The 26,035-nt window shown below is 47.2% G+C and overlaps 1 protein-coding gene across 1 annotated transcript in view; it reads left to right on the top strand.

Moving 5' to 3' along the window:
• LOC311315391 (sodium-dependent neutral amino acid transporter SLC6A17-like) overlaps positions 1–26,035 on the top strand; it is a gene marked incomplete at both ends in the record, with an annotated part of 99,128 nt that overhangs the window by 61,230 nt on the left and 11,863 nt on the right. The window contains 8 exons of the mRNA XM_084446061.1: positions 11,966–12,092; positions 14,416–14,597; positions 20,096–20,206; positions 20,422–20,663; positions 20,985–21,177; positions 23,242–23,434; positions 23,769–23,928; positions 25,774–25,936. Coding sequence (XP_084302187.1) covers positions 11,966–12,092; positions 14,416–14,597; positions 20,096–20,206; positions 20,422–20,663; positions 20,985–21,177; positions 23,242–23,434; positions 23,769–23,928; positions 25,774–25,936 — 1,371 coding nt within the window. The remainder of the gene's footprint in view (positions 1–11,965; positions 12,093–14,415; positions 14,598–20,095; positions 20,207–20,421; positions 20,664–20,984; positions 21,178–23,241; positions 23,435–23,768; positions 23,929–25,773; positions 25,937–26,035) is intronic.

Below are 26,035 nucleotides of genomic sequence, written 5' to 3'. Positions count from 1 at the left end.
GAGAGCCTTTATTTTGAAATGACACATCAGAATGTCCTGAAAATCACTGGGTGACACCCTGAGATGGTCTACTAGTACTGTGAAGTGGAAGTCTTGATGCATTATGGGTGGTCTCCTTTTAATCCTAATCTGAAATTGCAGGAAACAGTAGGTTGTATAGGACAGTTTAGAGAGCCTTTATTTTTAAATGCCACATCAGAATGTCCTGAAAATAACTGGGTGACACCCTGAGGTGGTCTACTAGTACTTTGAAGTGGAAGTGTTGATGCATTATGGGCGGTCTCCTTTGAATCCTAATCTGAATTTGCAGGAAACGGTAGGTTGTATAGGACAGTTTAGAGAGCCTTTATTTTTAAATGCCACATCAGAATGTCCTGAAAATCACTGGGTGACACCCTGAGGTGGTCTACTAGTACTGTGAAGTGGAAGTGTTGATGCATTATGGGCGGCCTCCTTTTAATCCTAATCTGAAATTGCAGGAAACAGTAGGTCGTATAGGACAGTTTAGAGGGCCTTTATTTTTAAATGCCACATCAGAATGTCCTGAAAATCACTGGGTGACACCCTGAGGTGGTCTACCAGTACTGTAAAGTAGAAGTGTTGATGCATTATATGCGGTCTCCCTTTAATCCTAATCTGAAATTGCAGGAAACAGTAGGTCATATAGGACAGTTTAGAAGGCCTTTATTTTGAAATGTCACATCAGAATGTCCTGAGGATCACTGGGTGACACCCTGAGGTGGTCTACAAGTACTCTGAAGTGGAAGTGTTGATGCATTATGGGCGGTCTCCTTTTAATCCTAACCTGAAATTGCAGGAAACAGTAGGTTGTGTAGAACAGTTTAGAGAGCCTTTATTTTGAAATGCCACATCAGAATGTCCTGAAAATCACTGGGATATACCCTGAGCCAGGGGTGGTCTGCTAGCTCTCTGGATTGGAGTAGGTGCGGTATTATGGGCGATTTCCTTTTATTTCTAATCTGAATATTAAGGAAATATAGTTATGACAATTTAGAGGTCCTTTATTTTGAAATGCCACACCACAACCGCCTTTCACTTCTTCAATCAAACCATCGTTATTTGACTTCACTACTTGTCGGTGAATGAGACGGTGATAAATCCTTCCAAGAGAAAAAACGATTTACTGTAATGACGCTAATGTTTGCGCAAAGGGGAATTGGCTGTGGCCCACATGACTTGTATTTCCGAATTGAAGGCTGGCTTGACCGCAGTTGCGCAGGGCTGTCACACACTCTCCTTTGTTTTCCAGTGCAAAACAGTAGTTCAGCCTGTCCTTACAGCTTATTACTTAGCAAAGATATCAATGTGATTTATTTTGTTTAATTGAAGAAGACTAGGCTTGCCTATAGCCTGTAATGTTTCAGTAGGCTAAAACTAGATTTCACATAAAGACCGCGGATGTCGGAGAGGGCAATAACGTTCGAAGGCAAATTAATTCCAACATTGGTCAACAAAGAATGATGCAAATAATAAAGTGAAAGAAATAATAGCCTACTGTGCAAATATAATGTTTTATATGGACCTGCCTACTGTGCAAATATAATGTTTTATATGGACCTGCGTGTCTGCAATAAAGTTCCTCTATCTTTATAACCAACATTCAGCGGAAGCCAATTTCCACTCGTTGCGCATCTCGCTCCAAGTATGGTTTGGCTATTTAAAACACGGAGTACAGTTGCTTGGATGTACACTAGTATGCATACACCTATGTTTTGCGAATTTTATGGTCTGCCTCCTTCAGAGTTCAACTCGGCAATTAGGCTGTGAAAGCGAGCGCGCCTCTTGGAATCTAGTCATATGCCTATTGTTGCACAGATTTCTGTCACGTCTTGACTTTCACAAACCAAATGATTAGGCTACATTAATTAATATGAGCACACTTTAGTGACAATGTGCCATGCAACCCTGATCATTGAATAGCATAAGTTAAATTACTATAATATTAAAGACGGATGTCAGACGATAGGCTACGTATTACGCGTATAGGCGCCAAATCCGGAGCTCCCATACAAAAGGAACGCAGCATAAACAATAGGGATTGTGCAGATGAATGAATGAGGTGACTAATTATTTATAAATAACATAAAACATTACAAAACGAAATAAAAACAAACAATAGGCCTACAGGCGCAGAATAAAATAGCTTGCAGCAACAGTACAAGAAAATATTTGTACAAGAAATACTGTAGGCCTATAGAGTCTTAACACTAGAATAGCTGAGGGTGGGTCAAGGTGACCCATGCAACTACATTAAAAAATAATTCTCTGCAACCGTTCAAGTTACAGCGCCCTGCTTTCATGACTTTTCCTAGATATGTGCGTTTTACGTGTCAGTGTTTTTGAAACTTCGAAATCCCACCAGGAAAAGGTAGTTTGGTCATTTTTTTAGTGTATTCTGGCTAAAAGCCGGTCAGCCATCTTTTTTTACCTGACTTTAAGGCTGCAATGCTACTTTCTCCCAGCAGATGTCGCCTAGGTTCATCAATATGTTTTTTTTTTAATAGGAATCAAGGTTGAATGAATAATTCATCCTTACATATGGATATAAGAATGTGCACAGCAATAATATTTTTGTGGTAGACTATATGTGACTTCAACAATGAATGCAAAAGGTTACACTCACACAATGGCTCATTTAGATAAAACTATGTTTAATCTCAAAACGTATGCTATCAGCTCAACACAGGTCAAATGTCTTCAAACGAATAGCACTCAATAGTCTATGATGCAAATGTTGAATTTTGAAATGCTGTGAATGTCTTGAAAACACAGCCTTATGTTTATGGATGTGAATGCTTATGTAGGCTATTGAATGAATGCAAAATTACTAGGGGTGCAGGCTATTCAACCCTCTAGACCGTTTGCATTGGTTCAGGGAATAATATGTTACAATGTTGCACTTGGCACTTGGATCGTTTTTGTTCAACTGGCAATCTGGACAAAGCAAATATATAATATAACTGGGAGTATAATATAATTATAATTATATAGGAGCATTGGTGTGAGTAAAAAGAACTGTGCTTTATCCCTCTGGAGTCTGCGCCCGCGGTGGCGCGGCGTCGTACGTTTTTATAGATTTTTCCGCCTTATCAACACGCACAGAAATCATATACATAATTTTACACCGTTGTTTTGTGTATAAGGTCTGTTTCGTGTCTTGAGATTTACAGCGTTTATGATTGGTTCCTGAAGGCATCATACGCCGCCTTCTCTGAATCCATTGGTTGGAGCTTTCCCCATGGATTCAGCTGTCTATCAGTCTCAGACATAATAAACCAATGACCATCCACATTATTCACCACTTTCTATCAAGCGAGCCCCCCATTGGATAAACCTGGGCCATGTGGTTTGCAAACAACTAGGGAGGATGTTTTGAAGCCGGCACGTTACCTGAATGAACTTAGGCTACCGGAGGAGATAAAATGAGCAAACAAACAAAAAACAGGAGATGTGCTGAGGTTTTAGAGGCTGTCTTTGAGTCCAGCTCATCAGAAGAGGAGCTTGGGGGATTTGGAGACGTGACAACAATTTGGATCTCGTCGATGATGTAAGTTTGGCTAGCTTCGCTAACGTTAGCCCATTCTTACCCGTAATGTTGACGTTACTGTAATGTTGCCGACTGCTTATGTTAGCTAGCACTGTTTATGTTAGCACTGTATGTTAGCTAGCTCTGTGTGTTTATGTTTTATGCTTAGCCACTGTTTATGCACACAAAATGATCAATCCTACTGTAAGTTACCTCATGAACTTATCAAGAATAAATATCCGCTCATTATATTTGTGCGTAAAGGGAGTAACTTAGGGTGGTTTCACACATATAGTTTTGTGCGCACCAAACGAGCTTTGGGCCCGAGAGCGCTCTGTATGGGCCTGTGTGAACACAACAATCGCAGACAAGTGTGCACTAAAACAGCCACTCCGAGACCCTCCTGAAGGGGTGTTTTCAGAGCGGTCACAACCTACATCCATGGGTCGCAACCGATTTCTAGGGCGCTCCAGTTGTGTGAAACTGCCCGTTCTCGGATGTTTGACCTAAAAAGACCCCGTAGTCAGATGCGCTGTGCATTGTGGGGCGCACTGTTTGTTTACTTGACTCTCCAGTGGAGTGCGAGCTAGCTATCGAGCTAGCGCAAAGGTGATGAGGGACTGAATAACTGAAATATTATAACTTTAATAACCGAAATAAGAGGACAAGAGACATAAATAAGCACTAGTGCTATGAGCAACAGGCGTTGTAACATCTCCATGTTTACGTCTTGTTTACATCTCAAGCCGGTCTACTCCTGTTTACAGCCGTCGTCATGGAAACATCATTGGTGCGCACTACATCTTGCGTGGCCTTGCTTATGTAGTTTGCTTATGTAGTTTGCGTCGACTATGAATCCGGCCTAGGCGCGGCTGTGCTTCTCCAAAGTGCGCCGACTTCTTGTTTCAGTCAAAACCAAATCTAAAGTAGGCCTAATGATTTACGTCCTGCAAAATATACATCTTTCTATCCAACAATGCATGTTTAATTTGCCAGTGAATGTCTGTTTTGCCAGTGCTCTACTAGAGTATGTGTGTGTGTGTGTGTGTGTGTGTGTGTGTGTGTGTGTGTGTGTGTGTGTGTGTGTGTGTGTGCGCGCGCGTGCCCAGGCCCAGGCCTTAGTTGGCCAGTTTACCTACTCGGTTAGCTTACCCTGTGTTGTTAGTCCTGCCTGTTGTTTTGTCTCATTGGTCTTCTCTGTTCTTGTAAAGCGTCCTTGGGTGTATTGAAAAGCGCTTTATAAATCTAATTTATCATTAATGTTGTTTCTCTGTTTTGTATTTTTCAGAAAAGAGAAGCACACACCAGCCACGTTATCCACGCCAGTTTCCATCCTAGTTGGTTCTGCTGAGATGCGTTCAAGACCACCGGCTTTGCTATCAGATATCTTGTTCATAGCTTGATACACTCATGAGATGGTTTATTTATTGATTTTATTAATTTATGGAGTAACAAGTCCATTGTTTGTTTGTTCATTCCAGTGAAAAATTACAAGTAAATGATACGTTTGGAGAAAGAGAACCTGTTTCCTTGGTCTTTTTATTTCCAGATATTCCATGAAGGTTTATGTGGTGTGTAGTCATTATTCATTATTATTACATCCCAGTATTACATTTGGGGAAAGTAAAGTGAAAAACAACAATTTACTAAAAAATGTATTTTACATAATTGTATTTTAGGCTTTGATTATAGATGAATTTGGCTATTTTAACTAACTTTTCTATGCTATTTCATTTATATATATATACACCCAAATTTGACAAGGTGGAGCTTCTTTATAGCAACATCCATGTTGGAGGCATTGTCAACTGTGGCTGCCACAACCTTCTCTTGGATGCTGAAGTCCTCCATGATCTCATCTATCTCCTCAGCCACAGCATGCCCTAACCAAGCCATACGTTGTAGCCCTCCCCAACCCCCACTGGTTTACATTGACATGCAAATAGGCCTAGCTGTCTGTTTGCTGGTAGCAAATGTCAAAGGACAGGGAGCAACCTTTTATTTCAGCCAACTCTCCTAAGTGATGAGATGATGTTTACTTTGTGGCATCTGATGTGGCATTTTATTGGAACATGTATGTTTTTATATCACTATAATATATATCACTTATCACCCAATTGAATTGGTTTCGGTGTAGGTAGGCTACCCTCGTGATCCATGAAGGAACGGTGCGTGAGATTGAAAATAATCTGAAATCACAACGGGGTTGACTGGCTGTTCAGCCACACATTAGGCTAGGCTAGGCTAAGCCTAAAACAACAACAAAAAAACAACAACATTGCACTGGAAACTGGCACTGTCTCGTTTTTCCACACACAAAATTACATCGAGAGCAACAGTCATGGGCGGTCGCCACTACTGAGTTAGACAATACGATTCTGCTAATTTCACATTTGTCAGGCACACTCGTCCACTAACCCAACGTTTTGCACAGTCAGTGGGCAGGCTCACTACAACCCCCACCATTCACAGAATTCTCAATGAGCCTACATTGACATGCAAATAGCCTAGGATGGTAGGTGACACGTTTGCAGCAGTTTTGCAAATAGGCTAGGCTGCTAGCTGCCAGTTTTAGACTGCTAGCTGACAGTTTTAGACTGCTAGCTGACAGTTATATACTGCTAGCTGACAGTTTTAGACTGCTAGCTGACAGTTTTGCAGTGACTGGGTGCAAGATCGCTCGTCGTCACTGTAAATGAGGGCAACCTCAGTGCCTCTCGAGCATAAATAAAGGTTTGAAAGATCTATAAGGCCAAGTCCAATGCATCTTGATCACAACTTTCACATCTATTCTTGGCTGTGATATTTATTGTACTGAGTAAATGTTTACATTGTATATTGTCTTGACCCATTGAGAAAGCTACAGTAAATGTGAATATAGGCTAAGCAATACCTGAATTTTATTGTGCAACATGGACAAACTCTAGCCTACTAGAATAGTCGATATTTTCCCATTGCACTTGCAGACACTTATTCTAAGCCACAAGAGCCACTTATTCAAAAATAAAGTGTTAACTGAATCAGATTATTGTTGGAGTCAATTTATTTTTCAGTAGCCTTTATATTGCATAGAAAACTGTGCTCATGTGTCACGCTGTGTTTGTAGCCCTCTGCAAATACCAACCCCACCCATACAGCAGCACCTACAACTACATAACATAGGTTGGATAGGCTAATAATAGCCTAATAAAAAACTACGTTTGAGCTAGCTAACGTTACCTACCATTAGCGATGAGAGGCAAAGTCCCAAGCCCAGTTGATAGCCTCCATCGTGGGATGAGGGTGGTGCAATCATGGCCACTATCCAGCTTCATACACCCAACGTTAGGCTAGCTAAGCTAGCTAGCAAGCAAGCAGTTGCAAAGTCGAACAATACAGGTTGTAAAATGATGCGGGGGCATATCTCTCGCTAGCTATGCATGCCGTATTATATTATTTTAAGAGTTTGCCCCAAAAGACAAAAACTTTAATTTGAAGTTAAAAGCTAACAAAAGCTGGGGCCGTCTCTAAAGTGGGGCTGTCTCATTCATAACGGCGACAGGCACTAGCCTGGCAGACTGCATCGAATAGTTATCAAACAAGTTTGGGAACTAACGTTAGCTGGCATAATCCAATAATTCCCCCAAAAGAACCCCTCCACTGCACAAGCTGTTTACCAAACCTAGCTAATAAGCACAAGCTACTGAGTGCAACGTTAGCCCTGCTAACGGAGAGAACGGATTTGGAGGAGATTGTTGCAGCTGGTGCTAAATGAGGCAAAGGAACATGTCAAATAGAATACAACAAACATGTGGAAAATGTATTCAATCACTTCTTCTTTCCAGCAGTGTCGATGCAACTATTACTGCCCTCAACAGAATGTTGCTACATACTTCACGTCCGGATGTAAACAAGCCGGATTGCCAGATTGGTGCTGCAGCCCCAACGAGTGCTCCAAATCCCCCCAATGCGATAAAAACCCGCCCAAATATTATATATTTATTTAGTATAATATATATCTATATATCATAATACATGTTAAGAAAAATGCCTTTCAGCTCAAATTCCGAAAATAAAACTGCAACACAAGCCTACCCCAGCGGCTTAGCCAGAAATCCGACCGGGCCTGAGTAAACATAGAATTCATCCATAAATCTATCCATAAATTGCTCAATAGGTGAATAGTCCTACATAATATTGCGCCAATGTGTTCTTATTTTTCAAGTGTTATCAGTGATATGCTTTCTATTTGATAATAGGGCTTGGGAAAACGTAGTCCCAGACACGACCATCTTATTTCTAGACAGGTGTATCTATTTGTAGCCCAAGCCGGTGTCACAAACACACACACGAGCGCCATCTAGCGGCCATTGTGTGTCAATAACAGCCTCCCATTCTAAAGACTGCGGGGGCATTTGACCCACCCCCCAGCTATGCTGGTAAGTTTCAAATGCTTGGCGCTGCTAGTGTTAATAGGCTAACACCCCCGGAACGGTGAACGGAACGTTATTTTTCGTTCTTAACCGGTTCAAGAACGCTATGTTGGTGGCGGAACACGAGAACGGAAACGTTAAATATTCTGGTTCTGCTCGGAGCGAACCGATTGAAAAATAATTTCGTTTTTAAGCCCTGGTGGTGAGGCAGGCCCAACGCGCCCAACCCAGTCCGGCCAACGTCCCTCCTCGCCGGCTCTTCGTGCCTGACTTGGTCCGGTCCCGGGTGCTCCAGTGGGGCCATGCCAGCCGGTTTGCGTGTCATCCCGGGGTTCACCGCACCCTCTCCTTCCTGAGCCGACGGTTCTGGTGGCCTTCCATGAGGTCCGACGTCCGGGAGTTTGTTGTCGCCTGTCCCGTCTGCTCCCGCAGCAAGGCGTCCCACCAGCCCCCGGCTGGCCTCCTGCGTCCTCCCCCGGTCCCCAGCCGTCCCTGGTCCCACATCGCCCTGGACTTCATCACCGGTCTTCCCCCCTCCAGGGGCAACACGGTCATCCTCACCGTGGTGGACCGGTTCTCCAAGGCGGTCCACCTGGTGGCGCTCCCCAAGCTCCCGTCCTCTGCGGAGACAGCCGAGCTCATCGTCCAGCACGTCTACCGGCTCCACGGTCTCCCCAGGGACATTGTCTCAGACCGTGGGCCTCAATTCACCTCCCAGGTCTGGAGGGCCTTCTGCAGGGAGATAGGCGCCACCATCAGCCTCTCCTCTGGCTACCACCCGCAGACCAACGGCCAGGCCGAACGGGCCAACCAGAGCCTGGAGTCCGCTCTCCGCTGTGTGTCGGCCCTCCAACCCACCTCCTGGAGCAAGGACCTTCCCTGGGTCGAATACTCCCTCAATGCCCTGACAAGGGCTGCCACTGGCAGGTCTCCATTCGAGTCGTCCCTCGGGTACCAGCCCCCGCTGTTCTCTCTCCAGGAATCGGAGGCCTCCGTCCCCTCCGTCCAGGCCCACCTCCGCCGCTGTCGCCGTGTATGGAGGGAGGTCCGCAGGGCCCTGCTCCGCTCCAACGAGCGCTCCTGCCGCGGGGCCAACCGCCGCCGCACTCCTGCTCCGGCGTACCGGCCCGGTCAACGAGTCTACCTCTCCACCGCTGATCTTCCGCTCAGCTGCAGTACGTCTCAAGCTCCATGCTTCCATGCGGGTACACCCTGTCTTTCACGTCTCCAAGATCAAACCTGTCTCCTCGAGCCCCCTCATGCCTTCTGCCCCAGCTCCTCCGCCTCCCCAGATGGTCGATGGGCATCCCCAGTGGACGGTTCGGCGACTGCTGAAGGTGCGCCGCCGGGGTCGGGGGTTCCAATACCTGGCGGATTGGGAGGGGTACGGCCCCGAGGAGTGCAGCTGGATCTCCAGGCAGCTCATCATGGACCCGTCTCTCCTCCGGGACTTCTACCGGGCCCATCCTGACGCCCCCTGTCGGTCGCCAGGTGGCTCCCCTCGGGGGGGGGGTCCTGTTACGGCCTGCATGCCCTCGCCTCCACAACCGTCTCCCTCTCTCCCCTCTGGGCCCGCTGCGCGCTCGGGGCGTCCTACGCGCTCTACCGCACGTCGCCTCGGGCCAGGCATGCGACGCTCTGGCTCTCCGGAGTTTCCCCTCACTACCGGGCGTTCCCCGTCTCCTGCCAGCTCTGCGGACTCGGCAGTCTCCTCCCACTCCGGTGACAGCGAATCGGATCCCGACGTGCCCAGCACATCGGCCCGTGCGCAACATCAAGAACGGCGCGCTCGTCTCCGACGGTGACGTGGGCGCGGCTCTGCTCACCGGTTTCCAATTCATCATCACCACACCTGTCCCTCGTTCTGCAATCACCTTCAACCCCTACAAGATCCTGGTCTACTCTCCATTCATCGCCAGATCTTACCATAACCCACATGTGTATCCCGGACCCCCTCTGCTGAGTTGTACCAGCCAGCAGAGCCCTCACCCTGCTCCACCTCCGTATCCCTCCGGCTCCCTTGAGCTAAGAACATCTTATTATTTAGTGGCAGTTTGGTGGCTCCTATTTCTCCCATTATATTTTTGTGGCAATCCCTTTTTGTGGCTCCCCCTTTGTGTTACCTTATTAAATCGCCCCTCCGGGCTTTAACCGTTCCTTGCCTCCTCCATTCCTGTTGCGCCTGGGTCCCACACCGAACCGTCACAAACAGATTGTTATTGAGTAACAGATCTTGCCTATCGCTGTTGATGATACAGACCTAAATATAGTCTGTAGTCACGTAGATGTAAAACGAAGTACAGTATAAACAAGGTAAGGAGATGTGGAATTAAATCAACCATCGCTCCACTGCCTCTTCTTCACACACCACTGTAGCCTGTCTTGAGAGAGAAGTGGAGGAGAGAGGTGAGGAGAGATGGAGCAGAGAGGAGGAGGGAGGAGGAGGAGTGAGGGGGAGGATAGAGGTGGAGGAGACAGGTGAGGAGAGATGGAGCAGAGAGGAGGAGAGGAGAGAGGAGGAGGAGTGAGGGGGAGGACAGAGGTGGAGGAGAGAGATGGAAAAGAGAGAGAGAGGAGAGAGAGGTGGAGAGAGGTGCAAGAGAGAGGTAGAGGAGAGAAGTAGAGGAGAGAGGAGGATGATAGAGGTGGAGGAGAGAGATAGAGGAGAGAAGTGGGGGAGAGGAGGAGGAGTGAGGTGGAAGAGAGAGGAGGAGGAGAGGGGTGGTGGTGGTGATGTCTGACGGTGGTGTGTGTGTGTGTATGGTGGTTATGATGGCTGATGGGGGTGTGTGTGTATGGTGGTGGTGATGTCATGGGGGTGTGTGTATATGGTAGTGGTGATGTCATGGGTGTGTGTGTGTATGATGGTGGTGATGTGTGATGGGGGTGTGGTTGTATGGTGGTGGTGATGGCTGATGGGGTTGTGTGTGTAGGGTGGTGGTGGTGATGTGTGATGTGGGTGTGGTTGTATGGTGGTGGTGATGTCATGGGGGTGTGTGTGTGTATGGTGGTGGTGATATCTGATGGAGGTGTGTGTATGGTGGTGGTGATGTGTGATGGGGGTGTAGTTGTATGGTGGTTGGTGATGGCTGATGGGGGTCTGATGGGGGTGTGTGCGTACAGTATGCCAGCCCTCTCGCCCCTCTTTAGATGGCTCACGTGACCAAGCCTGGAGAGGCTATAAATACCTCTTAGGAGATCACCGTGGAAACGGTCTGAAAGAGCGCACGTCAATAATTCACGGGTCTGCCGACCTTGTTTGTCCCGGTTGCCATGGCAGTCACGGAGATTGACAGGAACACAAGGCAGTGCTTCATTTACATACTGTGAAATGTCCCTCCTGTGTATCTCCATATATGGAGAGGGACATCTTGATATTGATAGTGGTATTGATAGTGATATACAGTATGAAGGGCAGCTGTGGCTCAGGTGGTAGAGCGGGTCATCCAGTGACCGCAAGGTTGACTGTTCGAATCCCGGCTGCTACTGTGAGACCTGTCTAATGTCGAAGTGTCTTTGGGCAAGACACTGAATGCCAAATTGCTCCCAATGAGCAGGCTAGCTCTTTGCATGGTAGCTGCCACCATTGTTATGTGTGTGTGAATGAGAGACCATTGTAAAGTGCTTTGTTCGTTAGGTAGAAAGGCGCTATATAAGTGCAGTGCATTTTTTCTTGATCTGACTGTTTTTATTCCAATACAATACAATAGTATTTTACTAATCTCCAATGGGGAAATTCAAAGTAAAAGCAGATAAAATAAGACCCACAAATAACCGCAGAACACTAAAACACAACAAGACAGTACCAGTACAACGATAAACAGTAAACCACTAAAACAATACCCACAGTAAAAACATAAGTAAAAACAAACTTAAAACAGTAAACACAGTAAAACGGTAAATGCCGTCATGTATACAGTACAGAATCCCCCCAGAAACCCAGAGGTTGATGTGTCTTCCTGGTGTGGACATGAACAGTTGGCCTCCAAGTTGTTTGTGTCTGCAGGTGTGCGGCTTCGTGGGGCTCTACTACAATGTCATCATCGGCTGGAGCATATTCTACTTCTTCCAGTCCTTCCAGTCCCCGCTGCCATGGAGCGAGTGTCCCATCAGCAAGAACGGAAGCCTGGCCAGTGAGTCATTATACTACATCACATTACATTACAGTCATTTGGCTGACACTTGTATCCAAAGTGACTTACAATAATTGCACTTAACATAGGAAAAGCCATGTACTAAGAGCATAATCTAGTGCTGAAAAGTGCAAGAATAGCAAACTAAAAATACAATAAGTGCTTAAGAGGGAGGAGTGGTAGTACTTCTTGAAGAGATTAGTTTTGAGCCTGTGGCGGAAGATGGGCAGCGATTCTGCTGTTCTGACGTCAGTGGGCAGTTCGTTCCACCACTGCAGAGCCAGGACAGAGAAGAGCTGTGACCGTGTCGGGCTTCAGAGTGACGGGGCAACCAGTCGCCCCGAGGTAGCAGAGTGTAGCGATGGGGGGGTGGGTGTAGTTTTTGACCATGGCCTGGAGGTAGCAGGGAGCTGTTCCTTTCATTGCCCTGTAGGCTAGTACCACAGTTTTAAACTGGATGCGAGCTGCTACAGGGAGCCAGTCTAGGGAACGGAAAAGGGAAGTTGTTAGGTTTTTGGGTTCTGGGGCTGAGAGCAGAGAGGCTGAGGGGAGGAGAGTAGGAGCTCCTGGCCACAGAGAACGCAGTCGGTGTCCTCAGCTGCCCTCGCTCGCTACAACCATCCTGAGGAAAGCATATTTGTTTGTCCACGGTTACCTTGGCAGGCTGCCATGTTCCAGACATCCAAATCCAATCCAGTCTGTCCTTAAGAGCCCACCGGGCCCCAATCACACTCCTAAGCAGACTAGCTGAAGTCATTCATTTCCTTACCAGGCTCGTTCAGATGAGGAGATCATCCAGATTAAACAAACACCTTGGAGGTTGTATTAGATTAAAGGCGATGATAATGCCACCCTGTCAGCAACGCAACCCTGTTATCGACCCTCTCTACCTCTCACGAGCCAGCAGGCAGACAGAGGCGGCCAGACAGAGGCAGCCAGCTACAGGAGAGAAAAGGGGAGATCAATTCGGCTGGTCAGCTCGCTCACAGAAGGGTGCAGAGAGTAACGTCAACAGATGGGTCCCGTACACTAAAGTCTATACTGTTTGAGGTAGTTCCTCGTAGGTCACACGCTACACTCAAGTCTGTACTGTTTGAGGTAGTTCCTCATACTGTAGGTCGTACACTACTCTATAGTCTGTACTTTTTGAGGTAGTTTCTCATAGTTCATACACTACACTAAAGTATGTACTGTTTGAGGTAGTTCCTCATAGGTTTGCGTGCAGCTGTTTTATTGTACATAAAAAGTATAAAGTGACACATATGGCCGTCGGCCTCAGTGCCTCTAGTCCTGAGAAAGAAGCTATGGCCATACTCAGTAAAGAGTAAAGATCCAATTGGTCGTATGTGTGTAAGTGTGTGTGTGTGTGCGTGTGCTGTATGTATGCTGTGTGTGTGTGTGTGTGTGTGTGTGTGTGTGTGTGTGTGTGTGTGTGTGTGTGTGTGTGTGTGTATGTGTGTGTGTGTGTGTGTGTGAGAGAGAGAGGGCTTGTGTCCTCCGACTTCATACTGAGGGTCACATTGACAAGGTCAAACCAGCCTTAGAACACGGAGCCCAAGGTCACTTATTTACTCCCATTTCAGTTACAGTAGATCTATATTGTGAGACATGGAGGGAATTAATAAGTGGAGTCAAGAAAAAGGTTGAGAGAGATCACTCTTCTAGACAAAGAGGGGAGGTAGACAGTGGAATAAAACTAGAATTATGGTTGTCAAGGCCATCTTTATTGCCTCTGCTGAACATTGCCATCTACCTGCAGACTAGCATTTTCAGCTGACCTGTAAGGTTTGTGTGTGTGTGTATGTATGTGTGCGTGTGTGTGCGTGTGTGTGTACTGTACGTGCATTTTCCTGCAGTAATGCCCGAGCTGTAGCCTACGACTGCCCCTATTTCAGTCTCACTTTGCCAAGGTTGAGCCAGAGAAGGTTAAAATATGAGCAGCAAGAAACGTCAGTGATCTAAGAGAGTAGCTTATGTACTGCATGCTAATACCCGGTATGACCTTTATTACACCTTCCTAGTGTCTAGGAGGGCCAACCCTGAGTAGAGAGAGAGAGAGAGAGACAGAGAGACAGATGTCCTTGTGTAAACATTCTCTTGCTCATTATATTTCTCCCTCTCTCTGAATCTCTCGCCCAATCCCCCTCCTCCCCATCCTCTCCTCTCTCTCTCCCCCATCCTCTCCTCTCTATCACTTCTTCATTTCTCCACATCCTCTCTTTCTCTCTCAATCCTTCACCCTCACTTCATACTCTCTCTCTCACCCCCACCCTCATCCCCCCCACATACACCCATTATTCAAAAACAAACAACACACACACAGTCGTGGAGCCGGAGTGTGAGAAGAGCTCGGCCACCACCTACTTCTGGTACCGCCAGACGCTCAACACAACCAGCACCATCGCCGAGAGCGGCGGGCTGAACGTCAGGATGACCTTGTCCCTGCTGGTGGCCTGGGTCATTGTCTGCATGGCCGTCATCAAGGGCATCGCCTCCTCCGGGAAGGTAGGGGGCTCTGTGGGGAGCGAGATGGGGGGGGTAGAACCCTCCAGGAAGGTAGGGGGTGCTGTGGGGGAAAGAGATAGTGGGGAAGAGGGGGTAGGATTTTCTGAGAAGGTAGTGGTCACTGTGGGGAGAGAGAGGCCCTTTTCGAATCCAGTCCCTCCCCACTCGCACTCAGTCACCGAGTGCAGTTTTGTAGTCCCCTCACAGCTGACTGTAGTTCCCTTGATTAGGTGTAGGGTATAAAAACCTTAGGGACGCACTCCCATACCTCCATGCGCACTCCCCTCACTCCAGCGGAAACAGGAAACACAAACTACAACGGTTACCATGATTTCACGTCAACAACACTTTGCAGCGGTAGAGGCATCGTTCGTATCTTCCTTGTTACAGATTATGAGGATTGCCTATATCAGCCTACCTAGGTTCTAAGTGGAAATATCCAAATGACAATATGGCCAAGGCATTAAATTATATATATTCATGTTATGTGAAACAAATTTACCATGTACTTCTTTAAATTCTCCCATTTCTTTGATGCCTTTTTTGGACATGCCTGACCTTCCAGGTTCATATGGAAAACGGTGTTAGTCATAGTCTGGAAAACTTAAACAGGGTGCGTTGGTCAGTCTCTGTTTAAGTGTCATTAGAGCCAGTCGGGCTCGTCAGTCCATGTAGTTTGTCAGTGGGGACCTAGCTTTTGTCCATTTACCGAATCGGACAGTAGCAGGGATCTAGGCTCTGCAGTAGAGGAAAATTCCCTGAAGTCAGGGGGAAACAGAGATGGGGGAAAAAATGCATTAATCAAATAAAATAACACTAAAATGAACTCGCTTCATTTACAAATAACAAAATATCAATTATCTAAAACTTCCCTCTTCTGCGTTTGAGGACAGAGAGTATTGGGCACGCTTCGGACGAAATGGTCCCTTGGGTTTGACAATCTTCCCTATGTCATACTTATCTGTCGCGCACGGTGAGTCGGGTGACATGGCTTTGGCCCTGCATCCCACGAACCACAGGTGTCAACCATCTGTAGGGAAGCAGGCCAGTAACCTCCATCTCCACCTCCGGTCCCGTGCCCGTCTCCTGGTTCTGACAGGTTCGGCATTCATCCGTCACTCCTGGAATGACAGTTGTCTGTAAAAACACTCAGAAAACACTCAGACCCAATGAATGTGCCCCTGAAAACTATAAACATGAGATATTTAACATAAATATAAAAAATATATATATAATTGGGTTGTTAGGCGGTGCTGTATGCAGATTAAGACACTGCCAAACATTATCTATCCTCCTCCATGTACAAACCTTACGTCCTCAGCTACATCTGTCTTGTCCTGTTAACTGTACCTAAAATCTCCCTAATGGATTGTTCAATGGAATTCCAGCAGGTGGCGCCGGACCCCAAGTCTGAGAATTCTCCCTTTCTTTTTTCTTGCGGTAAATGTGACAGTCTAATCCAGTGACCAGTTTTACCACAATGAAAACATGCATCAGCTTTGTCTCCGTTTCTGTTTCCCTCACTCGTCCTGTAACCTGTTCTGTTTCTAACACTACGATTCTTATTGTTCATGTGACGGCCCTGTGGTCGTTGTTGTTTTTTCTCTGGCTCTACGGACTGGTTTTCTATCTGTCTCAGTTGAGCGGCTTGTAACTTGGCTGCACCTAGTTTAATTTCTTTCACCTCCCTTTGTTCAATGTGATCGCAAAGCTGCTTCGCATAGCGGAAATGGTCAACAACTTCCTCAAGAGAAGTTGACTCCCAGGTGTGGCACTTCAACCTAACTTGGTCGGACAAAGAGGAGAGAGAGTTATTCATTAACTGTTGTTTCAAAATCTTTTTATAATAGGCATTCGCTTTGCCCATGCCACTGTGTGCGGCGAAGACTGATTCTAACCGTTTCCAAAACTTCTCGAACTGTTCATCGGAATTTTGTTTGCAATATGTGATACGGTCCCAGTCCGTTTTCTTAGGGAAGCGAGTTTTGATTCTGTTCAACAGCGCAGCGTTTTGGTCAGCAAAATCGGCATGAGAAAAAGGCAACGTTATATCAAACGGATCTTTTACATCCACACATTTCAACCTAAGTACTTGTCGCATGATCATGGCGATTTCCTCCGCATGACACCGTGTCCTAACTGCTTGCGACGCGAGCAACAAAACGCGACATCGCATGCTTGCTGTCCTAACTGAAACCGTTAAATTTCCTGTTCTGTTACGTCATTTGTCTATATTCCCAACTGAAGACAGACGCCTGTCAACGCGAGCGACAGGAGGAAAATAGGAACAGGGCGAGCGTCAAAATGGCAGTTAAAACGTCGCGTCGCTTCGCGCTGCGTCGCTCGCGTCCAGTTAGGACATAACAATAGAAAACAAAGCAATCGAACGCATTTTGTCGCTGACGCTCGCTCGCGTCGCGTGTAGTTAGGACACGGTGTGAGGCTCATACATTCAAACTAAACTGTTAAAAAGATTCTCGAACTCGTCAATGTCTTTGGTTGGATCAGGCAAGGTTTTAGCTACATCACGTCTATAAACCCTGATCTCGGGGGTCCAGGCCGCATAGCCAGCTGCATCATCTGCTTGAGACGGGCGGGGAGTAGGATTTGGGCGGCGTTCCATTGGGGCTTGAATTTGTGGTCTCTCCAGACTATCGCTAGCCATTTGCAGTTGTTCCAAATTAAACTTAGCCTCAGATATAGCTCTAGCCAATTCTTCCTTAATGATCTGTTCTTGTTTAGTGTAATATCTCGTAGAAAGGGGCGCGCTTAATTTGTATTGCGGAGGCGCCTGCATGGGCGGGGAAGAAGGATCGGTTGGCGCAGAGACAATACTGGGAGGGGATACGGCAGAGAGAGAAGGCACATGGAGGCTAATAGTGGCGTGACGAACAATAGCTTTTTTAGGTGGTGTGAGTACGGGGCATGAGTCGAGGGGGGGTGACTCGATGGGGGAAACGGCGGAGGCACAGCCGGTTGAACAGTTTCTTTGTCTTTCCTTTCTGACCTCAAAAACCCTTCCCACGCTACTGTCTCCCAAATCTTAAAAGCAGCCCACACCTCTAGTTGAGCCCTAATGTTAGCCAAGGCTTTAACGCTAAGTGTACCAGATGGAGACTGAAAACTGCTATGCTCATTCCATAGCGGAATCTGCCAATAGGCACTAGCAGAATGCTTTAGGGCAACAATTTTAGCTGGACCAGACAAATTGACGATATCAAGTGTTGAGCTAGTAGCGGAACCCATAATGCACAAGAATACAATCTAAAATAGCAATGAAAAACTCAAACGCACAGCAGGAAATAGAACAAAATAATACAATTTCGAAAGAAACAAAGACACATTAAACACCTACGTAACTCACCCAGCATCCGGTCCTTTGTTCTCCCTCTGGCTCAATGGCGGATCACGGGAGAGCGGAGTGGTGTTGTTGTTTCCTTCGTCTCCCAGACGACCAGCTACCAGAAACCTAGCAGTTACGATTTATGGCAGTCGAAACAGTGTCGAAAATGTAAACAATACCTACCTGGATAATAGGCGCTCTTAACAAACAATACAAGCCAAGAGCCGAAGCTCAAACAGTAAACAACAAAACAAACAACCCCGTGCAGGGACACGGAACACAAAGGACGAACAAAGGCCTACGTTAAACAGAAACAAAAAAACATATGCCTGCCCGGCTGAACACCAGCCCCTTGGTTGGAAGCTAACTCCTAGTTAGGCTACACCAACCACCCGGGATAAATGGGAAAACATTTCTCCAAGAAACGCAGATTAGACACTCCAATCACTCCCATAGCTACCGTAGGGACACCCCCTACTATGCGGTTTTGATCTCACCCGTGACCGGCCAAAGGGGAAGCCCGTTTCTGTGCTAACCTTGGCGCATTGACTCAAAACCAACTCAACCGTTCTAAACTACAGCCGATAAACAATCTAAACTGTACATCAACTGCAAGGGAGCAAATGAGTCACAAGACCAAAATCACACTTCTTCTGAAAGACAAAACCAGACAAATAAACAAAACGAAACAAACAAACAAACAAAACAAGGACGAAGTGAAAGAACAATACAATATCACCAATCATACATCGCTATTGTTAAAACAACGCCTTAGATCGCCACCACCTACTCCCCCCCGGGGGGTTTGTTTCCAACAATACGCCAGACCAACAACACAATCCGAAACGAAAACAAGACAAATACAACTCAAAACCATAAGAGGGTTCGTTCAAAACGTACCTGTGAGTTCAGGAAGCCAGTGAAAGAACGGGGGAAATAATCTCATCTGCGCTCTGGCGCAAGAGAGAAGATTGGTTTTCCAAAAACACACTATGGTTCCGACACGTCTGCCGTCCCGTTCATCCACTCGGATCCCGAAGCAACACAGGCAGTTCTCCCTTTTTTCATCCGCGTCGCCAACAGTAATGGATTTTTAACTGATCTAGTCAAAAAGGATTTGCCAAGATTCGCTGTTTAAGTCTGGTTTATTGAGAAAACATACGAGCGCAAGGACTTCAGGACAACGCACGTGAGTGGTTTATCCAAGTGAAGTGCCGCCGCCTGGTCTTGCGCGGCCTTATATTCAAGCAATACACAGGTATGGCGCTTCCAGGATGTGATTGGCTAACCCATTGTACACGTCATATTAAATGGCAGGCGTCATCAACAGTGGTCGAGAATACAGACACCTGACATGAGAAAAGGCGGTAATTCTTGCAGGGACAAAGGGACAAAGGATGGTTATTCTGGAGTAGACAACGTCTAGGTGTGTTGACCTCCTGGAGGTCATCCTGTCATGAATTAGGTTAGCACAGCTATGTGAAAGGTTGAGGGAGGTGGTGAATTACAAAGGAGGTGATGAAACTACAATTTCTATGACAAGACTCGCTACCGAGGGTATTATAAGCCACTTCCACTCGGCGCTAATTGGTTTCGGATGGCACTTAATATGGCGCGGCCTCCGCGCAAACCGAGGGGGAGTGCATAGGGCGAGAGGAGCTGGATTCGGAAAGGGCCAGACAGAGGCGGTGGGATCCTCCAGGAAGATAGTGGGCACTGTGGGGAGAGAAATAGAGGGGAAGAGGTGGTAGCCTTTCTAGCCTGACAGAGTGAATTGCCATTTCGTTTCACTTCATTATTCCGTCTGAACAAGCTCCCATCGCAGCCGTTTTCCGAGATGGGCGTTGCCAAAGAGGAAGTCCTCAGTGATTAGTTCATCCCCCTAACCAATCATGTTGCACAATCACGTTAATTCCCTCATCACATTCAAAGGATGGTGATTGGCCTGATTAGAATTCCAACTGAGAAATCTCTCTGGACTAGAGCTTTTCCAGACCCTGAATCAGGGTCTGGAAAAGCAAAATTAAAGTGGGTGTGCGATTCAGGGAGTGGAGCCAGGCTATAGCCTTTTCCCAAAACTATGCATTTTACATTAATAAAAGATCTGAACTACTACCACCCATCTGTCTTTGAATGCATGTTTTGTCCTTTCCAGGTGATGTACTTCAGCTCTCTGTTTCCCTACGTGGTGCTCTTCTGTTTCCTTGTGAGGAGCCTGATGCTGAAGGGCTCCGTGGATGGCATCGCACACATGTTCACCCCCAAGGTGAGATTCCCAGTCAGTCAGTCACTTACTCTGAAATCAGTGAGCCTTCAAGTTGCAATGCTAATGCTAGTGCTAATGCAATGCTAATGCTAGTGCTAAATGCTAATGCTAATGCTAGTGCTAAATGCTCATGCTAGTGCTAAATGCTCATGCTAGTGCTAAATGCTTAATGCTAAATGGTAAGGCTAATGTTAGCGTGGTGCCCCTCACCCCAGCTGGAGAAGATGCTGGAGCCCCAGGTGTGGAGGGAGGCGGCCACCCAGGTGTTCTTCGCCCTGGGCCTCGGCTTCGGGGGTGTCATCGCCTTCTCGAGCTACAACAAGATCGATAACAACTGCCACTTTGACGCCGTGCTGGTCTCCATCATCAACTTCATCACCTCCATCCTGGCCACGCTGGTGGTGTTCGCAGTGCTGGGCTTCAAGGCCAACATCATGAACGAAAAGTGTGTGGCGGAGTGAGTTCAGCTCGAGGCCTTTCTCTCGCTGTTGGCTGGTTATTTACCATACAACAGCCCCTCCTAGAGTTTGGCCATTTGTACCACCAAGCTTAATTTTATAGTCATGCCAGTGTTTCCCCAATGGGCAGTTATTCTCCATAACAACACTAATCAACTCCAAACTGGCTAGGTAGATTCTGTAGGCTGAGAGGAATCCAATGACAGATAGATAGACAGACAGACAGACAGACAGACAGGGGACGGGCTTTAAACACCTTTGATAATCGTGAAAACAGCACACACACACACTGAACTGTCACTTTGTGGTCTGTTCCGTAGAAACGCAGAGAAGATTCTGGGCTACCTGAACACCAGCATGCTGAGTCACGACCTCATCCCCCCTCACCTGAACTTCTCCCACCTGAGCACGGCAGACTACGCTGAGCTGTACGGCATCATTAAGGCGGTGAAGGAAGGCAGCTTTGCCCAGCTGGGCCTAGACCCCTGCCTGCTGGAGGACGAGCTCAATAAGGTGGGGGGTTGAGCTGGGGGTGGAGCTCAAATCCATCAAAATTCACTCTAGTTCAAGTCGTATTAGTATGTATTTAAGCAATAAACCACGAGAGGCCGTGTGTTATAGTGATTTTATAACAGCTAGGGGGCGTTGTTAGGCACGACGCGAAGCGGAGTGGTTTATTGCTTTTATACAACGGTTACTACAGCTATTAGTGTAAAATAAACACACAATGTAAAATATTAACATTTATTCAAAACGAAGCATCATTCCCTCAATTCCGCCGCGCAAAATATTTCCCCTAACAAAAGGGTTGCCAAGCAACAACAACAACTACAATGCATTTGATCAAATGGGAGGCGCATTCATACTGAAAATGGAATGATATGCGGTCCCAGGTGTGTGTTGCAAAGTATTTTAACACGGCTTCCAGCCAATCAGAATCAAGAAAAAGAACTAACCCTTGTATAATAGTATATTGTAGCTTCATTTAAGCAATAACACATGAGAGGGAGTTCTTTATCGTGGTTATTGGCATATTTATTGTTATTGTGGTTATTGGTTATTGAGTGCCGTAGCCAGCACAGCCGTGCCAATATTCACGATAAAGCACAACCTTGAGTGTATTCTTGCTTAAACGAAGCTGCTTGCTTTTATACAACATCACTGCACTATCATTACATTTTTGTGTGTGAAAAAATATGGGTTTGTAGCAGCCGCAAGGCCAGAAATTTTTTGATGGGTGGAATTCTGTAAATTAAGGTGGGCCACTATAATTTAACCTATAATATAATATGCTGTAAATTAAGGTGGGCCACTATAATTTAACCTATAATATAATATGCGGCTGGTCAAGCGCAGACAGGTCTGCAGGTGGAGTAACATTAGCGTGACCACGTTTCTCTCAAGGAACAGAGGGCTGAGCATGGGCAAGGGAGGCCGGAGGCCTTGGCTCTTTCCGTGGTGTAGGGACCGGATCTGGTGGATCGTCATTATCAGGTGGTGTGGGTAGATCTTCCCTTTCCTCTCTGCGTGGTATTTTAAAGTAGTTTGACAATGATGTTTGCTTAACATATTTCGACAACGACATTCTAGCTAGCTAGCAGCTCGGCCAACAGGGCTTAACAGCCTAACGTTACCTCCAACTACTGACGCAGGCAGCTCACGTTGACGGAGCCTACAGCACCGATCAAATGGTAAATGGACTGCACTTACTGTATATAGCGCTTTTCCACCTTAGCGGCACTCAAAGCGCTTTACAATGGCCTCTCATTCACCCATTCACACACACACCAATGGCGGTAGCTGCCATGCAAGGTGCTAACCTGCTCTTTGGGAGCTATTTGGGGTTAGGTGCCTTGCTCAAGGACACTTCAACATGTGGACATGAACCACTGACCCTTCGATCATTCCATCATTGAACAACCCACACTACCAACTGAGCTACAGTCGCCCCATGTCATATCAGATCATATTATGAATGATCATTATTATTAACATTAAAAATAAAACAAAATGTGTAGTCTTATTTCTTTTAATTTTATTACAATTTATTGAATACATTTAAACTTATTTTCATGTTGTTTCTACTTCCCTCATTCAAATGTTTGGCTAGAGCACTTTTGATTGGGTAGGCCAGCTGTCAATCTGGGCGGTACTGGCCCACCCAGGCCACCCATTGGCCTCGCCACTGGTTTGTAGTGTTCAGGTCCACTAAACTGCGTTGCTTTCAGCCCTCCGCAATCCGAAATAGCTCTTAATTGTTTACCGTTGCTATAGGCAACTTAAAGGCAGTGTTTACGGAGTGATACCTTTACCGGTGTTTTGCCCGTTGGTATATCATGGTTATTGGTACGGCTTCGAATGCGTCTTGGCCAATCACAATGCGGGGTCGGAACTAGCTGTTGTATAATCATTTTTAATTTGCTTTATTTCTCCTTTAACAACTCTATCCCTCTACTGTATGTCTTCCTTTCTCTCTCTAACTCTCCGTCTCTCTCTCTCCCCCTCTCTCTCCCTCTCTCCCCCTCTCTCTCCCTCTCTCTCTCTCCCTCCCTCACTCCCCCCCCCCTCTCTCTGCAGGCGGTCCAGGGTACAGGCCTAGCCTTCATAGCCTTCACCGAGGCCATGACCCACTTCCCTGCCTCCCCGTTCTGGTCTGTCATGTTCTTCTTCATGCTCATCAACCTGGGCCTGGGCAGCATGATCGGCACCATGACCGGCATCACCACGCCCGTCCTCGACACTTACAAGGTCCAAAAGGAGCTCTTCACAGGTGACACCCCCGGACCCCCCCACCCATGGTGCACTGCCAGCAACAGATTATGTTTGGAAAGCATCTCCGCACATCCAAAGAAGGGTTTTAGGATGAATGTGATACTGTACGTGTGTCTGCTTAGTTTACTTAGCTGAAGGGTGGAGGGCCAAGAAAGCTTGTGTACACTGCTATCAAAGATGAGTTGTCTTCTTTTGCCTTCCTCTTTCTCTGTCTCCATCTCTCTCCCTCTCTCTCTTCCTCCCTCTCTCCTTCTCTCTCTTTTCCTCCCTCTCTCTCCCTCTCTCCCTCCCACCCACCCTCTCCCCCCCCCCCCTCTCTCTCTCTGTCTCAGTGTGCTGTTGTATCATTGCATTCCTCTGCGGCCTGCTCTTCGTCCAGCGCTCGGGGAACTACTATGTCACCATGTTTGACGACTACTCTGCCGGGCTGCCCCTCACCATCGTGGTGATCCTGGAGAACGTGTCCGTGGCCTGGATCTACGGCACCAAGAGGTACTGTGTACAACAGTGCCCAACACCGTGGTGTAACCAAGTTAGACTGAGTCATTGTGAGTCCTTGAGTAGGTAGTGAGTTGTTGGTTAAACTCACTTCCCAAGTATAAATACCGTCCACCTGCACTGAGGAAGAGCTAGCCTTTCATTGGTGTAGCCAGTTAAAACGGTGTATGTCCCGAGGGAGACAGGGTTCGAATCCCACCCAGGATGTCAAAATGTATGGGTTACAATGGCCTAGCATGGTATAGTACGGAACCGTGCACTTGCAGGGCAGTGTAGTACAGGCTAGGGAGGATAGGATGGGACACTGTGGCTCAGGAGGTAGGTCCATCAATCGCAGGGTTGACGGTTCAAATCCCGGCTCCTCCTGTCCACATGTCGAAGGGTCCTTAGACAAGACACTGAACCCCAAAGGTGAAGAATGACTGTGTTAACCCCTGGTGTTTCCCTGTGTATGTGTGTGTGTGTTGGTGTAGGATGACTGTGTTAACCCCTGTGTGTTGTGGTGTAGGATGACTGTGTTAACCCCTGTGTGTGTGTGTTGGTGTAGGGTGACTGTGTTAACCCCTGTGTGTGTGTGTTGGTGTATGACTGTGTTAACCCCTGTGTGTGGTGGTGTAGGGTGACTGTGTTAACCCCTGTGTGTGTGTGGTGGTGTAGGGTGACTGTGTGAACCCCTGTGTGTGTGTGTTGGTGTAGGATGACTGTGTTAACCCCTGTGTGTGTGTGGTGGTGTAGGGTGACTGTGTTAACCCCTGTGTGTGGCGGTGTAGGGTGACTGTGTAAACCCCCATGTGTGGCGGTGTAGGGTAACCGTGTTAACCCCTGTGTGTGGTGGTGTAGGGTGACTGTGTTAACCCCTGTGTGTGGTAGTGTAGGGTGACTGTGTTAACCCCTGTGTGTGGTGGTGTAGGGTGACTGTGTTAACCCCTGTGTGTGGTAGTGTAGGGTGACTGTGTTAACCCCTGTGTGTGGTAGTGTAGGGTGACTGTGTTAACCCCTGTGTGTGGTAGTGTAGGGTGACTGTGTTAACCCCTGTGCGTGGTGGTGTAGGGTAACTGTGTTAACCCCTGTGTGTGGTAGTGTAGGGTGACTGTGTTAACCCCTGTGTGTGTGTGTGTGGTGGTGTAGGGTGACTGTGTGAACCCCTGTGTGTGTGTGGTGGTGTAGGATGACTGTGTTAACCCCTGTGTGTGGTAGTGTAGGGTGACTGTGTTAACCCCTGTGTGTGGTAGTGTAGGATGACTGTTAACCCCTGTGTGTGTGTGGTGGTGTAGGGTGACTGTGTGAACCCCTGTGTGTGTGTGGTGGTGTAGGTTGACTGTGTTAACCCCTGTGTGTGGCGGTGTAGGGTGACTGTGTTAACCCCTGTGTGTGGTGGTGTAGGGTGACTGTGTTAACCCCTGTGTGTGGTGGTGTAGGGTGACTGTGTTAACCCCTGTGTGTGGTGGTGTAGGGTAACCGTGTTAACCCCTGTGTGTGGTGGTGTAGGGTGACTGTGTTAACCCCTGTGTGTGGTGGTGTAGGGTGACTGTGTTAACCCCTGTGTGTGGTGGTGTAGGGTGACTGTGTTAACCCCTGTGTGTGTGTGGTGGTGTAGGGTGACTGTGTTAACCCCTGTGTGTGGTGGTGTAGGGTGACTGTGTTAACCCCTTTGTGTGGTGGTGTAGGGTGACTGTGTTTACCCCTGTGTGTGTTGGTGTAGGGTGACTGTGTTAACCCCTGTGTGTGGTGGTGTAGGGTAACCGTGTTAACCCCTGTGTGTGGTGGTGTAGGGTGACTGTGTTAACCCCTTTGTGTGGTGGTGTAGGGTGACTGTGTTAACCCCTGTGTGTGGTGCAGGTTCATGCAGGACCTGGAGGACATGCTGGGCTTCAGGCCGTACTCCTTCTACTTCTACATGTGGAAGTATGTCTCCCCGCTCTGCCTTATCGTCCTCATCTCGGCCACCATCATCGAGATGGCTATCAGCCCGCCAGGGTACAACGCCTGGGTGCAGGACCTGGTGAGCGTTGACTCCTCTCTGTGTGTGTGTGAAATTTAAACTCCCGTCCTCTCTCCTGTGTCTCTCTCTGCTTCTCTCTCTCTCGCTCTCTCCTGTGTC

The sequence above is a fragment of the Borostomias antarcticus genome (assembly GCF_949987555.1).
Source record: "Borostomias antarcticus genome assembly, chromosome: 11".
NCBI classification, from domain to species: Eukaryota; Metazoa; Chordata; class Actinopteri; order Stomiiformes; family Stomiidae; genus Borostomias; species Borostomias antarcticus.
Note: the sequence above shows the minus strand (reverse complement) of the source record. Positions and strands in the feature narration are given on the sequence as shown.